At 39.3% G+C, this 16,872-nt stretch overlaps 1 protein-coding gene across 9 annotated transcripts in view; it reads left to right on the forward strand.

Annotated features, from left to right (window-relative positions):
* The window catches only part of NRXN3 (neurexin 3), a 1,573,300-nt gene that overhangs the window by 738,277 nt on the left and 818,151 nt on the right, over positions 1–16,872 (forward strand). For all 9 annotated transcript variants that reach the window (XM_042943952.1, XM_042943953.1, XM_042943951.1 and 6 more), the window contains one exon: positions 13,343–13,462. In XM_042943952.1, the coding sequence (XP_042799886.1) occupies positions 13,343–13,462 (120 nt within the window). The remainder of the gene's footprint in view (positions 1–13,342; positions 13,463–16,872) is intronic.

The raw sequence follows: 16,872 nt of genomic DNA on the forward strand, positions 1-16,872 counted from the left end.
ATGCACTGTTCCCTTAGCATGCACTGGGCACTAGTTACTACTAAATGTTTTACATGTATTGCCTTGACTAATCCTCACAAAGCCTTATGAAGTAGTTACTATTCTTTTTTTATTCTTTTTAAAAATTTTATTTTTAGAGAGGGAGAGAGTGTGTATGGGTAGATGAGAGGGGCAGAAGGAGAGAGAGAGAGAGAATCTTAAGCAGGCTCCATGCTAAGCATGGAGCCTGATGTTGGGCTTGACTCTGGAATCATGACCTGAGCTGAAATCAAGAGTTAGATGCTTCACCAGCTGAGCCACTCACGTGCCCCTGGGAGTTACTGTTCTTGTTCTCTGCTATGCATATGGGGAAGAAGAGTTGTAATGAGTTTAAGAAATTGGTAGGAAGGGCTTCTATGTGGTACTATTTGACTTAGGTTCAGAGAGGCATACGGGTAAACTGATGAAATAACAAGATGCAATCCTGGGGCAGTTGGAGTACTACCTGTGTTATGAGAGGTGAGGTTATAAAGATTTATGCTTCAGCCAGATCCCCAAGGTCTTTATGTGCCTTCGTTGTACCTAGACACTTAGGGGCCTTGGGGGATTTTAAGTAGGAACAGGCATGAAGAAATTTCTGTTGTAGAACAGTAATTTTGACCACATTGTGAAAGGTTGATCGATTGTGAGAGTGAGAACACACCTTTAGCAATACCTGAAGTGGGAGTGGAGGAAGGCCAGAACCAGTACAGTAGAGGTGGGATCTCATGGAGTGAGCAGATTCAGGCCTCCCCTGGGACATGGAAGTGCCTACCTTGGCTGTAGTTTGGGTGCAGAAGGTGAAAGAAAAGAGAGAGTCCAGGAGGGACTTCATGGCTTGAGGAACTGGATGGGGATGACCTTAAGATAGATGTTGGAGGCGAGAGGGTTGGGGAGGTAAGAGAAGCATAGGACATAACCTGGAAAAAAATCAAAATACAGAACAGAGTTGAGGAAAGAAGTAAAGGTTGGCAAAAGACACATAAAAAGTCCGGAGTTCTGGAATCTGAATTCTTTGCATTATCCACAGATGCTTCTTATCAAGTTTATTTTTTTAATGTTTATTTATTTTTGAGAGAGAGAGACAGAGAGAGCATAAGTGGGGGAGGGACAGAGAGAGAGACACGCATACAGAATCCACAGCAGGCTCCAGGCTCTGAGCTCACAGCACAGAGCCCAACGTGGGACTCGAACTCATGAACCGTAAGACCATGACCTGAGCAGAAGTCAGATGTTTAACCGACTGAGCCACCCAGGTGCCCCATCTTCTTATCAAGTTTAAAATATTAGAACCATGGACCTAGACTGCTCCTTAGCTGCTATGAAAAGCAGCTGTCTGAAAGTTAAAATGACAGGATTGTTGCATGCATGTAAGTGGCATCCCCCTGGGTGAGATGTGCTGCTTGTCATCCTATATAGTTCACAAACAGAGGAGTTCATTTTATTAAAGTGGAAAAACCCAATACTGTTCAAAATACATGCTTCCAAATACTTTTATTTGTTCTGTATTCTGGCAGCATTTTAAAGATAAAGATCTTGAGTTTTATTTTTCTAGGAGAGAGATTTGCCTCTGAGCGATTTGACAAATATTGAGATTTTTCTTAATCTATTTTGTTCCCCTGTCATTTTATCTATATGTTTCTCTCTTCTCCCATTTTATTTTGCCACCTTTTTCTTCTTTGCCTTTGTCTTCTTTCCACCTGGAAATTAAAGCCATGTTCATTGCATTGAGCTAGTTAATTGGTTTAATAGATGTATATATTTGTGTGTGTGTAGGGCATGTGTAGATTATTTCACTGTGAGTATTTATCTTTGTATCTCTTAGCCATCCTTGGTTCATCCCTTGGCCGATAGAAGTTGTGTAGTATAATAGTTAAGGCCAAAGTGGAACCAGACTGCCCAGATTGAAATCCCAGCAACTAGTACATATGTGACCTTGAAAATTGGCGGAACTTTCTCCTGCCTTGGTTTTCTTAAGGGTAAAGTGTGGATATTAATTGGACCTAGGTATCAGTCAGCTCAGTTCAGTAATGCTACATTAACAAATGTGTCTCTGCAATGTTAGTTACTTTAAAGAACAGAGTTTTATTTCCCACTCACATTAATGGTCATCGTGGTTCTGCTGTGGCTCTGCTTCACGTCCTCTTCTGGACCCTGGCCAAGGAACAGCCCTAATCTGTCACCTCTTGGACTTGTGGCAAAGGGAAAAGAGAGGTGGCAGAGCCATGTAATCACTCTTAAACCTTCTAAGTGGCCCAGGCCACTTCTGCTTACATGCCTTTGGCAATGGAGGAAGTCACACATAGTGCCTGGCATGATGGGACAGGAAATACAATTCTCCAGAAAGAATGGACCTATTAGGAATGGACTGTTAGGAAGGGAGAGCATATTTTGTCAACAAATAATATAATCATGACAACCTTATGGGATTGATGTGAGTATTAAATTAATTAATGTAGGAAAAACACTCAGAATGGTGTCCAGTGACTGCTGTTTGGTAAGTAAAATATACATACTTGCTGTTATTAGCAGAGTCTAATGCAAGTATGAGAAGAATAAGAAATATATTCATTTACTCTTTACCATTGAGAATTCACTTTGCATGCCAAGGACAGTGCTATGTGAAGTTGTGAAGGACACAGACATGAAGATGTTGGTCCCTGACTTATAAGGACCTTTGTAGTCCTGCATGAAAATATGAAGCGGAAGGATAGTTAATGACTCAGACCTCCTGATAGACCAGATAACCCACTGGTAGGGTACCCAGTGCACACTGGTGGACCCCTTTCTCCCACACAATTTGTTTTTACTTGTGTAACACTTTCAGAAGACTATGAGCTCCTTGGTTATAGTTAGTGTGTCTTTTTCATCTTTGCACCCTCAGAAACTTCCACAATGCCTTTATAGTAGGTACTGGCCAATTAGAAACTCTTCTTCCTTTATACAGCCTGGAAGTGGGGTGGTGATTTCACCCTGATCAGTAGGAACAATTACCTTCTGCTTGATGTCCCAGCTTTATCAGGAATTCAAGGTGCATGGATAAAGCAGTCAGCAGTCTGAAGTTCACTTCCATGCTGTATGCAAATCGCTGCACAAAGTTATAAAGACAGCCTATAGAGATTAGCTACATTTGCCAAGCTAGCCACTTTGCATGCTTGCCCAAGGCCACACTTGCTGCATGAAGAACCATTTGTATTTAAGTCTTACTTAGAGGGAGACAAATAATTTGAATCAAAATACCCTTGATCTATTTTTATTAATGCTCTGGTTTTAATTTTTTCCTCTATGTGCTTGTCTTGCAAGTTTTATTTTAGTGGGTGTCATAAAGAGATGATATTTCTAGTGAGATGGAGAGCTATAATTTCTCATATTTTGAAACCTACATACATATTATTTTAAGAGGGGGGGGGAAGGATCATCATCTTAGTGAACTAGGGCCAGAATAGAGTGGTAGTTCTGCTAATCTAGCCTCCTGGATTCTCCAGTTGCACAAAGCAGATGTTAAGAGGATAAGAGGGTGCACTCAGGTGATAGGACCATCCTGCATTTCAACTGGCTGTGTTCACAGTGGGAGATCAGCTAATGCCATCAATCTCATAAGCCAGTAGACCCTGTAATTATCATCGGAAGGAGACAGGCTGGAAATATCACTCCTTTTACATTCTTATCTCAGAGTTAGTACTTTCTGGTGTGGGAAGGAGGTCCTGCACACATAGGGGTTGATATGGAAATGCCGTTTCACAAAGCTCTTTGTCTCGGGATACTTATAAAACCTAGTGACTGTATCTTTATATCTAAAATAAAGTCCCTCTTCTGAGATATGGTAATTATTTAGAAACATAGAGCCTGAAGGGACTTTGGGTATGGAGACCATATCTCTTAGCTTCTGTCTTGAATAAAGCTAAGCTAATTAAGAGTAATGGTGTTCTTACCTTCTGACAAGCCCTCCATGGTCCTTATGGGACCATAGGTCCTCATTGCAGAGAGCCTGGTGATTGCCCTCAGAGAGCTATGCATTTCCTCACAACCTCAAGAGTTTGGTCACTATTTGGTAATTTGAAACCACAGTCCCTACATCTGCCTTTAATGGTGATAGCAGACCACTGTCTTCTGTTCTCTTTGTATTTCTAGACTGTAGGCAGCTAGAGGTTAATGGGGAGAACTCTGTCTGTGGAGTTCCATCTGTGAAGCCTAGATTCTTGATTTAATTTCATGATTTCATACCCTGTGACCTTGGGAAAGTCACTTAACGTTTTTGCATCTCATCATAAGCATTGATATTTCCTACTCCACAGGGTTGTAACATTTGAGTTACTAGGGAAGAAATGATCAAGCACTGTGTGTCATCTTAGTCTGAGTTCCTTGAAAGTAGAGCCTGAGATAAGGACTTGGGTCAGGTGGTTTATTTAGGAGAGATCCCCAAAACTGGGAGTGAAGGGGTAGAGAGGATGAGCAGTAAAAAAGGAAACACCAGTGTGGGTATCCATAGTCAAGTTTTCTGCTGTGGGTCAAGTGGATATGGGGGAGATGGAGAGTGTTGTAATGGATGCCTTCAAGAATTATCCACTCAAATAACAGGAGATTTGGGTGAACTAATCCATTAGCTTTTCCCCTCCCATTGTTTGACAGCATCCATCTCCTTTCCCCCACTTCTTAATGTCTCTTGCATGCAGGCAATGAAGACACTCTGACTTTAGAGAAGTCCCAAGAGTTGGCTCTGCTTGAGGTCGGGACTGTCAGGCTGTGTGTGAGCTTACAGCTGTCCTGCTGTCATGGCTAAAGTCTGAGCTTGGCCCAGGAGACATGATGCAGGGTACCACAAGTGCCTGCTGCAGGGGCACACAACATGACCTATTTATCCTCTACTTGTATCTCTAGTATAAACTTTTAACTTCTTTTGGCTTTATTAGTAGGTTAGGGCTTGACCCTAGTCTTGCAAGTAAAAAAATAAAAAAATAAAAAGTGAAATCAGGTCCCACTTTTCATTCAACCCCAAGATTAGATTTTCTGTTTCTATTTCACTGTGTTCTGCCACTTCTTGCGTGTCCTTTACCTGGCCTCACCTTGTTTGTCCTCAGATCTCTAGACTGGGCCAGCCCAGGGGCATAACTTACGTGATGAAGCTGTGAGAACAAATGCAGCTACAGCAGAGAGACTTTGCAGGGCAACTGGGGGCTGTGTCCCATGGCTGTGTGACCTTGGCAGGTTGTAGCCCTTTGTGCTACCTCTTTACTTGCAAAGCTGGGGGAAACCATATCAGCTTCATACTGGGAAACTAAATGAGATTGTAAATGCAGAGCAACTAGCATCTTTTTATCAGTGTTGCTTTCATTCTCATATCAGTTTCTCAGAAAGCTGTAGTTTTTTTTCTGGCTGGGAAAAATATATTTAAAATGAAACGTAGTGTCTTTATTTGTATCTGCTGCCTGGTATCTTTTAGCTCCAAGATGAATTAGGAATTAGCGCCTAATTCACTCAGCTGCCACAAAGCAGTGTGCGAACATCTTCTACTCCCCTTCTTTTTCTTCCAGCACCTTCAATAATTTTACTGTCCTTTATTTTTTCATCCAATTTTATTAATTCACTTATATATATTATTATTGTATTGAATACCTTCTCAATTTGGTCAGGTTTATTCTATTGCTGAAATATAGTCTACAACTCTCTTCTCCTTTTCCATTTCTTCTCCCTTTCTCATCCTGCTTACTAGTTTGATGTGGAATCTATTCAATTATATTTATTCTTCCACTAGCTTTTTTCCCCCTAATATGTTGAGTATCTTCTTGGTGTAAGGTACTCTGCTGAGGTGTTGGAGATTTTAGAGGTAGCATGTTCTCCTTCAAAGGGCCCAGAAGTGGAGGCAATGAAAACACACACACACACACACACACACACACACACACACACACACACACATATGTATGTGTATATGTATATATACATATATTATATGTAATACCAGGGACACAGTGATGATTTACAGGGTACAAGTGTAGCTGAGTTCCTGGAAAGGTGCACATTTCTAGCTGGAAAGGGGTGGGTCGAGGTAGATAAGTGGAGAAAGTCTATGGAAGAGGAGCAGTGGAAGATGTATTATGCCTTCCTTAATTTCTATTGACAGCAAAACATTAATTATTGGGATTAATTAACTCTGCCTTTCAATTCATAATTGGACATTTTTTATTCTGCTTTTTATTTCAAAGGGTCAGTTCACAAGGAAAAGGCTTAAATTGGCATTTATTAGGAGGATATTAGGGGAATAGGCTGCAATGCATATCTTGGTACGGATTTCTTTCGCTCAGTCCATATCATTTTCAAAATCTGTGTCTTTAGTGCTAAATAATAAGATCATATAGAAAAGGCCCTAAGGTACAACAATGTTTTAAATCATGAAAAGAAGCCTAATTTGTATTAATTATATCATGACAGCAGTGGGGAAAATACTAGTATGGTTTAGAAAGTTTTTTTTTTTTAAACAAGAATAGAATCAATACCTACAAAAGCATCTTTCTGCCTATCCCTGAGCAAATTGCCCTAATCTCTTGAAAAGTGGCTTCATGGGGAGAGATTATCACAAGAAATCTTGAGACTGTGCTCACCTCACCTCTCCTAAGCAATGCTGTAAATTTATGACTTAAGGTAGAGATTTGGCAGTAAATTGGGGGCAGGATTCTTTTTCGTCTTTTGTGGAGTCATTTGTTCCTTTAGAGAGATATCAGCCCTGGATTCACTGCATTTCAAAATTGAGATGCCATTCTCCGAGCCGAGATGAGTGGGTTCATTTTACACTGTGATCACAATTTAGAGATCCTACTGAATAGGCTGCCAGGGTTTGCTTTGTAATGTTAGGCACACTCCTTGTTGCAGTCCTTAGGCATGGGCCAGAGCACATAACTGAAACTATGCAAGAAAAAAGGAGGAAGGGGAGAGAGGCAAGGAAGGAAGGAAGGAGGGAGGAAGGGAAAGAAAGACAGCAGGAATCCTGTAACCCTGAGTCATCAGTAGGCAGTGGTGGCCCAAGGTGCAGATTAACACCATACTAAGAAAATCATGCAGGCAGTGAACTTGGAGCCACACTTTTGAGCAGTAGGAAATGTCCAGGGGATGGTGCTGAGTATAACTGATGCTTCGTAGGAAAAGTGCAAGTAACGGAAGCAAGCTGTCTTGACTAGTAAGATCAGTCATGTCTTAACATTTTCTGGAATCTTTGTCTTCTCATCGGAGGGTGTGTCTACCACCCAGGTTCTCAGACTGATTCCTCTCTTTTCCTCTCCCGCTCCCAGTCCACCTTCAAAAGTGATCTCAAATCCTATTGACTCCACCTCCAAAATGCACCCCAAACTTCACCACCTCCATTTCTACTCCTACCTCCTTAGTCCAAGTCACCTTCATTTCCTGCCTTTAACAGCCTCCCTGAGATCCCTTGTTTCTGCTCTTGGCCTTTTTGGGTCCAGTGCACCCATAGCAACCAGAAAGATTTTTAAATCATAGGATCCCTTTACCCCTCACCTCCCAGTGACTCCCAGATACATGTAGAACAGAATTCATGCTCTGTACCATGTCCTTGTGTCCTCTTGTGATCTGGCCTCTGCTTACTTCTTCACCTTCTTTCCCACCACACGCTCTCCTTTGGGCACAAGCTCCAGCCACCGTGGGGTTTGTTGTTGTTGTTCCTCTAATATGCCAAGGTTGTTCTTGGCTTCTGCTCTTGCTGTTCCCATTGCCTCGGATATTTGCCTCAGACGCACCTCCGGAGAGAAGCTTGCTTTGACCTCCTCAGTTAAGAGCTCTCCATCCAACCGGGTACTCAGGGCAAGAGTGGAGAAGTCAGCTCAGAGAGGCCTTTCTGAGACTTGCTATAAAGTAGCCCATCCTCTATTCCCACTCTCCACCCAAATTACTTTTCGTCATATCCTCCTGTTTCATTTTCATCATAGAACTCAACCACATCTGATGGTTACCGTATGTTTGGGTATTGTCCTTTATCCTCCCTCACTTCAGACTAGGCTGTAAGCTGTGTAAAGGCAGAGACCTTATCTGTCTTATTTTCTCTGAAACCTCGGCACTGGACTGGTGCCTGATCCCATGTTGATGCTCAGGTACCATTAGTTGAATGTATGAATTGGTACACTGTGATACACTATCAGAGGTTAGCAACAGTACTCTATTAGCAGAGTAGAGGATGAGCCAAGGGAAAGGGGGTGTCAGCCCATAGTTGAATATGTTGTATGTGGCAGGCTCGATGGTCCATTTACTTTCAGGTTCAGTAATTACTGGTGGTGTTTCTAGTGGATTTTAACTAGAAACAGGGTCTCCAGGAGGGTACATGTGCTCGGGGTGAATAAGTGGGTCACTTGTCTTTCTCACATACCTCACTGTTAGTCGTCTTAACAGAAGGTTTTCCAGAAAGCCTCCCATGTTCATATCCGTTATTGGAAGCCCTTTCTGAGACTCCAGGACTCCAGTGAGAATGGAGGAATCTGTTTGAGGTTTTTTACCCAATTGCCTCTATAAGTAAATGATCTAAAATTTCTTTCAAAGGTAATGAATGCTTTCAGGGGAAAAAATGAGTTTATAAAAACAAAACACCTCTTATTCTCTGTTGGGTTGTCAACCGGAAGAAAACAACCAGAACCTGAAATTGCTTTGGACAGAAACTAAGATGCTTCCTTCCTATGTCTCTGCCACCCTCCCCTCCTTGCCTTTGCCTTTACTCGCCTGACCTCTCTCTCTCTCTTTTTCGGGGGAGGAAGACTGATAAAATATATGGTGCTGTAGGCTTAGTAAACAGTTTGCCGTAGCTCAGCTGGCCCAACCTAGGGTGCTGGTGGAAATGAAGGTAAGTTTTCTCTTTTAAAATATATTTGGTGTTCTTAAACCTAACACAGTCAGTCATTTCGAGTGTTTATCATACCATTGAAATGTATAATCACGTGCCTTTTGCTACACCTTTCTGAGGGACTGAATTTCGTATTTTGTTATGCACTGTAGCAGTTTGGACTCATGTGAAACATGGTTCCAAGAGAAATCAAGTTGTTGTTTCTTTCTCTTTCTTGGACAAGTAGAAAGATAATCAGGTAATGCAAAGTGATTATCGTACAGATATTGCCCTCTTCATCCCTGCCCCTTTACCCCAAGCAAAGTAAGTTTCCACTCTTACCTACCCACTTTTGGAGATAGTCCTTCGTGGCAGATGGAAGGAATTTCTCCTCCCTGTGTATGAGCAAAACCACCTGGTTTGGGCAGGTTTTAGAAATTTATTGACAAACTAATGTATATCGGGGTGTCTTGTAGTTGTACTGGTTATGTTGCTCCTGGGGGGAATAATAAATTCATGTAATATGAACAGTCTACTAAAAAGCAACAACAAGAAATAAAAAGAAAACAACTAAATAGGCTGAAAATAGTTAAAATCCAGAGTCCACCTTGTGAAGGTGTGTGCCTGTAGTAATAACCCAAATACAGATTTTTCCCACACACTCCCTTTCCCTGTTCCCCTCCCCAGAGGGAACAATCTACTAATATCTATCTAAGTCATCTTCCTCCAAGCAATCAGCAATGATTTGTCTCTCAAAGAATGCTTTTCTCCTCATTTTTCACTTTTATTTTAGTATTAGTTCTGGCTTCTTAAAGAAATAGGTCTTCCACAGGGTTACTGTAGCTAGGTTAAGAAAATTCTCTATTTGTGTTTTTCATCTGTGACGCCTCATTCTCTATCCCCGTCCATTAGAGAATTATACCATCTTTGGTGAAACATGTCTTAATTAAAAGAGATGATGCTAAGTGAGTTTGCAGTGAGACTAGGTCAAGAGTGAGAATGTGGGTGGTATTGCCCAAGGATTCATTAAGGCTCTTTTTCCTATGATAATAAACAATTGAACACTTCTATAGACCTCTGTATCTCAGAAATCTTCAACTGTAATTTTGCTTCTTTACTCCAGTCACAGGGGTCATTACTTGAGAAATTCAACTATAAGGTGTCAGATAAATTATTAGTTTTCTGTATTTAGAGCAAACAGGGATGAACTAAGCAGCCTAAAGGAAATCAAAAATTTTTCCCTTTGTGATCAATATTTACTATTTAAACTATAAAAGAAGGAAACATGAATCTAATACTCACATCCAATATGTGTCTAATCACAGATCACCTTTCTCCTGGCTACAAAAAAAGAAAAAGGACAATGCAGGAAAAGTAAGGGCTTTGAGTATTTTTTTTAATGTTTAAAAACCTAAATTCCCATCAGTTCCTTTTAAAAATCCAATTTAAAAAAGAAAGTTTCTTCTCCTTATCTGGACCATCCTTTTTGTAAAGGGAAGAACTTTATACACCGTTTTCCTGATGCTTCTTCACCGGCTTTGTGCTTGAATCTTCCAGAGAAGTCTTCCCTAGACAAAAGCCTCCTTCTTTGAAAACCTAACAGTTTGTATGTTTCAACTTTCGACTTGTGTCTGCATCTTCTATCACTTACCAGGCCCGTTTTATGCTTAGGCTACAGATTGGATTTGCTCTTCCCCTCTATTTGTCTACATTTCCAGCTGAGTTTAAACATCACTTTCTCTCTGGTAGGATGCATTGACCTTTTGACTTGATTAAAGATAAATGCCATTGACTCTCCACTTTTGGAAGATGAGATTTTTTTTTTCAGAAGCTCACTATGATTTCTGTATTTATTGCTTGAAAATGAATATTGAATAATACTCATTTCCCTGCCATTTTAATGAGATGGGTATGGATTTTTTTCCTACTGTCAGAGTAACAAGAATTATTGGGGTGAGAGACAGCATGAGAGGTTTTAGGTTGGTTTTTTTTTTTTTTACATGTTTGGTTATAGACCATCACATCCTAAAGTTTTAGAGTCAAATGGACAGTTAAATATTTTTGTTTGAACTTGACTAGAATGGATATTTCAAGGACAAAAGAAAATTCAAAGTACCTGCAAAATGTCAGCGGCATTTTAAACACACTGGGCTAATTGCAAAGCTTGTTTTACATCTCTGTGGCTAATATGACACTAATGTGGCAATTTTGCTAAACTGTGACTGTGTTTGTGTTAGTATTTCTCCCTCTTATTTTGTTCCCAATCATAAAAATGAAGTGATGTGCAAGAATTGCTTAAAGAACGGATGCCACCTATAGATGTTTAAATAGTCTGCCTTTGTAACAGTTCTGCCTCCATAGCCAGTATTTTCTACGTCTTTCTTTACTTTCTTCTTTCTTATTGAAGCATTTGCATGTAGAATAAAGAGGATAAAGACACACACACAAAAAAACAAAGGCAGATTTGTTTCTTCTGAGAACATCTGTTCTTGCTTCAAAGCACCCACATGATGTAGCCCATTTTCTCTCAGTGCCTGCACAGTTTGCTATTGTAAAAGTGACTGTTACATCAATCTTAGATCTGAATTTAATGAAATAATAAACAGTGCTACCTAATGAAGTGACATATAGGAAAAATCCCATTATAATGCATGTGCTTTATATAATATTAAGACAGGAATACTCACAAAGAAAGCTAAGATTGAACATAAAATGATTTATTATAGAATTCCAACCCCCCCCCCCCCCCCCAAGATTCATTGATCTCCTGGCATCATACCCAATTTTGGGTACATACATTTGGTCCACTTTACAGTTCATTGAATCCTTAGAATTCTTGTGAATTTGCATTGTACTTGGGGTATAGGTGCATTTTGAAAAAAAAATTAATGCAAATTATTTATTGTATACATTGTAATCAAAAGAGACCTTTTCACTTTGAAAATCTTTATTTTTAAGAAGAAAATCCCCCCAAACTTCAACTGCTATCATTACTCATATAACCAGCATTCAATAGCAACACTAATAACTCAAAGGATACAGTTTAAAAGTACCTAGTTTAAAAGATATTTACCCAAGTGATACTACTTTTTAAATTTCCTTCCCTAAAGAGTATATAATAACTCAGTCTTGGAGCAGAGAAAGGGGGGAAAGTGAAAGCTATATAATAAGCTTTCAAAATTTCTTAGATAAAAATGTATTGACCTTAGTTGATGGTTTCCAAGGAAATAAATACCTATGTAGATATCAGTTGCTCAATAAGTGCTCATTAAAGCACCTACTGTGCACCTAGGCCTGTGCTCCTCCTATATGTTGGATCCAAGTGTATTCTGACATATTTCAAATGCATAATATCCATAAAGACATATTGGCCAGTTACGTATTGCGTCTTTTTTCCCCCCAGCTATTTCCAAAGATAGGGCTTTCTACATAGTGATTGACTAATCCAGGAAGACTTACATGGCATCTTTCTGCATGGGCTCAGCTACCCACAAAGAAAGATCGAACTTGGTCTAAGTTCTCTGGTTCTATGCAATCTTCTTTGTCTTTTAAATTTACATCTCAGTTCAATGGTGAGCAAAACATGACATTTCTACCACCCTGCCATTACTAACCAAATTCTTTTCATGCTTCAGTGTTCATCTTGACAGCTTTTGTCCCTAAATATTGTAATTCCTTGTTGAGCCAGATTCTCCTTAGAGTGCACTTGAACATCCTCTTGAACATCTTGATCATGGATCTTTAGAGACAACTTGGTTTATTCCTTTATTTGGTGGCACTTTCTACTGAATATTTTTTTGACCTAGAAGAGTTCTATTTTGGAATTTTACATTATTTCATTTCTTAGATTTTTATATCTTTTTGGAGGATGATGAGCAATGAGATAAATCTGGAATACTTCACATTCCCTTCAGGAGCATTATTTGTCATGGGGTTTAGACCTCAACATTATTATTGTGGTGATTACTGTAGTGATTTCTATGGTTGCTGAATTCTGGTAGGACCGTGGGTTAATGGCAAAATCAAGTTAAGAGTATATATATTACAGAACTCTTTTCTCATCCAATTGATGAATACTCTCCAAAAGCCAGACTGGTGTATTATGCCTAAGTGACCAAATAGTTCTAAAAAAAAAATACATGATGGGTTTCTCGTATCTTTAAGAAATTCATCTGAAATCTAAGACTTTGAGAAACAAAATGACAGCTGACTACATTTCTTATAAATGTTTGCTTACCATTGGCATTTTAGAACTTTATATCTGTAGACAGAGGAGGACACTTATATCTTTCATTGTTTTGTCAATGTCCATATGAATTGAGACTTTTGCATTTGGGGCAATAGTGGAACATTCTCTTGGATCAGTGAAACTAAGATGGGCTCTGGGTGGGCATGATTCCTTGAATGCTACTGGGTCATGTGCACCAGTGTGGCTTTGACAGTTCTGATGCTATAATTACTACTTTCAGAATTGATTCTAACTTTAACACTTACCATCGTCCTTAGGCAAAGGACCTGAGACCCTGTATGCGGGGCAGAAGCTCAATGACAATGAATGGCACACCGTTCGGGTGGTGCGGAGAGGAAAAAGCCTTAAATTAACTGTGGATGATGATGTGGCTGAGGGTGAGTACAGCTATATGTAGTGAAATTTGTCTGTCTTTGCTCTCATAGTACTCTTGGTCATTCAGTGAGCAAAGGGTTTTTAAAAAAAAATGTTTTATTTTGCTTAACAGAAGTCATGTGACATGTTCTCTGTTGACAAGCTCAGGTAAGGCTAAGGAGGTCTTCCTCTATATTTGCATAATCCCTTTTCATTGATCTGTATTATAGAATTTACCCATTACTGTCACTGTATGTTGATGAGATATCCTTAGGCATAGAATATGTATCTGGAGAGTAGATGTACAGTTCTGTAGATCCTTTATTATTCATTTATTCAAAAATCACTTATCAATCACCTTCCCAGGTGCCAGTTTCTTCTCTCAATAACTGACTTTCCAGTAGAGGGAGATGAATAAACCAGAAATTCAGAACATTATAGGTAAAAGTATGTACTTAGATCACTATGGGATACTTAGAAGGAGCTAAATACATATGTTATTTAATTCTTATTGAGTATCTACCATGTTTTGAGTTCTACTTTAGAAGGCAATAAGAATATGGAGGTGAAGAAATAGGCAAGTGCTTGACTTGGTTGGAATTTACATTCTAGGAGGACAAATATAAATGAATGAATGTATACATAAGTAAAGGAACATTTGAAGCTTCACATAAGCAATAAGTATTTCTTGAGAGCCTGTTACATATCAGTAGTGTGCTAAGGATGTAGAAAAAAAGAAGGAAGCACAAGAGATTATCTGTTTCCTCAAATAATGAACCAATTAGTAGAGTAGATAGGACCCAGGTAATAGAAAATAAGACAAAGAATATGTAATGAGATTCCAAAATGGGTGGGTTGTCGTTGTCATTCAGAAGAGAAAATTATCATTTTGGGCTGGGGAAAGCAGGAGTGGCTAATTAAGGTAGCTAGTTAGCCATAATTTGATGGGTAAAATTTAATGAGGTCTAGGTTGGAAGAGAGAGGGCATCCTCCGTGTTGTATCCAAATAAATCTCTACTTTCTAACATTCCAGAGCAGTGCACTAGGATATGAAAAGAAAACTTGGGGGGTAGCATGGGGTATTATAGAACACTGTTCATGTCAGGAGATCTGGGCCCTGGCTTTAATTCTCTGCCAGATGTTGGAAAAGTCACTTACTGTTTCTGAATCTTGTCAAATGAAGTCAGTGGTGTAAATTATCTCTAGATTCTTCTGTGATTAAGATAGTCAAGATAGAGTCAGGATCCCTGGGGTTTCATACAGTCATTTTAACTAAAATACTTTTTGCTGTTGGGACAGATATGATAAATCTCTTTTTCCTCATTTCCTCATTTTTAACCTTGAAATTCTATTACTGCTAAGGACCTCTCCTGTTTAAAGGTCCTACAATTTGGGGTCCTATAATTTAATTTTATATTCATGAGTTTCAGTACTTCTGGAGTCTGGAATTATAGTGAGCCATGTGTGGAGGTAAAGCGTGTGTGTGTGTGTGTGTGTGTGTGTGTGTGTGTGTGTGTGTGTAGGTAGGTAGGTAGGTATGTAAGGAGAGTCTATGAACAGAGGAAGAGTAGGAGGCATATATTCAGTGCCCAGTAGGCATTAGATACTGAGATAGCTGTCTTACATATATCGGCTCCTTAAATCTTCTGTAATTCCCCATTACCTTGCAAAATAAGAGTTCTTATTGTCTTTTTACATTCAAGAAGACATGAAATTTAGAAGGAGCTGTGTAATTCAAGCTCCAAATTCATGTTTTTGTGATATCACCAAATCAAGCTGCTTGCTGGACTTCACAAACCATCATAAGAAAAATGATTTGTATTATGCTATGGGAAAAATACAATGGAATTGATTAGGGGTGATGTGAGGAATACATTTTAGTGTAGACTAAAACACTCACCCCTCTCCCCTCAAAAATGAAGCTAAACAGAACCATAATAAGTATCCAAAACCCCCCAATTGTATGTACATAGACACCTTAGTATGTGTGGGGGGTAAGGTTACTATTCTATATGCCTGAAGGGTAACTTAGCTTTATGTAATGAATGTAAGCAAAGAGATGTAAAAATGGATATATGGTTTAGAACCCACAGCCATCCTGAATTAATTATTCAAGAAGTCCTCGTGAGCTGTTAATTCAAACAGGATTCTGCAAAGCAGCAGTGACAGTCCCATATCCCTTGCTAGCTCCTCTGGGCTGAGCGCAGTAGCCCAGCGATGCTATTCCCAGCGTGTTTTGAATGGCAGCCACTAGATGGCGACCTCACCCCAATCTCTCTGGACAGTGAATCCCTTTTATTTCCACAGGAAATAACATGCCCTGAAAGCTGTAGTCATAAAGAACTGCAGAACTGAGGATACAGTAATGTGTATTACCTCGTTTGGTCATTATTCTTTTATAGAAACTTTAGAATAAAGGTAATTATAAAGTGTTTTTTCTCTTACCACTAATAATTAAAAAGCAGGACTAAACCATTGAAAACCCAAGTCATCCAGTAATTTGATATTTGAAATTAATGAAGCTCTTTCATTTTCAACCTTATCCCCTTCTTTACTGCTGATGGAAAAGAGCAGCCATAAGGATAAAGAAATCTTGGAGAAGAAAAGAGCTATTTTGCTTATGAGCTACAACCTTGGATTGCTTCTTACAGTGATAATGGGTTTGGGAATTTTAATTTTAGCTCACAGAAGTCATAAAATCAGGCAATGAAACTAAAATACCACACAGTCCTCAGGTTATTAAGTAGTGTCTTATTGGCTTATTTAGCAATCCCTTTCATGCTGTTTAAGGTCCCCTAGGGTGTCAAATTTTCAGCTAGTTTGTAGAAATGATGCAAAGAATAGGTCAGACTCATAAGAAATCAAAAGCAAGGAAAGAAATATTCCTTAGCCTGGTGGTTTTCATGTATTGTGATACAGTGTGTTCCTGGGAAAGTGTTAGGTTCAGTTGGCAGTTAATAAAGATTGATTGATTGACTGACTGACTGACTGAGCTGGATTTCTATTTTCAAGAATAAATGAAGGGAACACTTCACTAGGGTTATGCTCCTCAGAATTGGGATCTGATGCTTTGTGAATCACCCACTCCACCCAGAGCTTCTTGCTAGTACAGAAATTCATCTCTCTTTTGACTCCTCTGGTTCATGTTGATTTCTCTGTCCCTCGCCCTAAACAGCACATCCGGCACTTAGCTGTAGAAAGTCATTTTCCAAGGACAGTTTGTTCCTTATCTTAATAAACTACATGATAGGATGGATTTTGGTAATACTAGGTTAAACAAAATGAAGCGGACTTCTTTATTGCAAGATTTGCTGGGATCCTTTAGTATGCTAATATACATTGCTAATCATCAATGATCACATGTGAAGTATTTACCAAGCTTATTTGGCTCCAGAACTTGTTGTTGTTGTTGTTGTTGTTGTTGTTAAAGGAC

Source organism: Panthera leo, chromosome B3 (genome assembly GCF_018350215.1).
Source record: "Panthera leo isolate Ple1 chromosome B3, P.leo_Ple1_pat1.1, whole genome shotgun sequence".
NCBI classification, from domain to species: Eukaryota; Metazoa; Chordata; class Mammalia; order Carnivora; family Felidae; genus Panthera; species Panthera leo.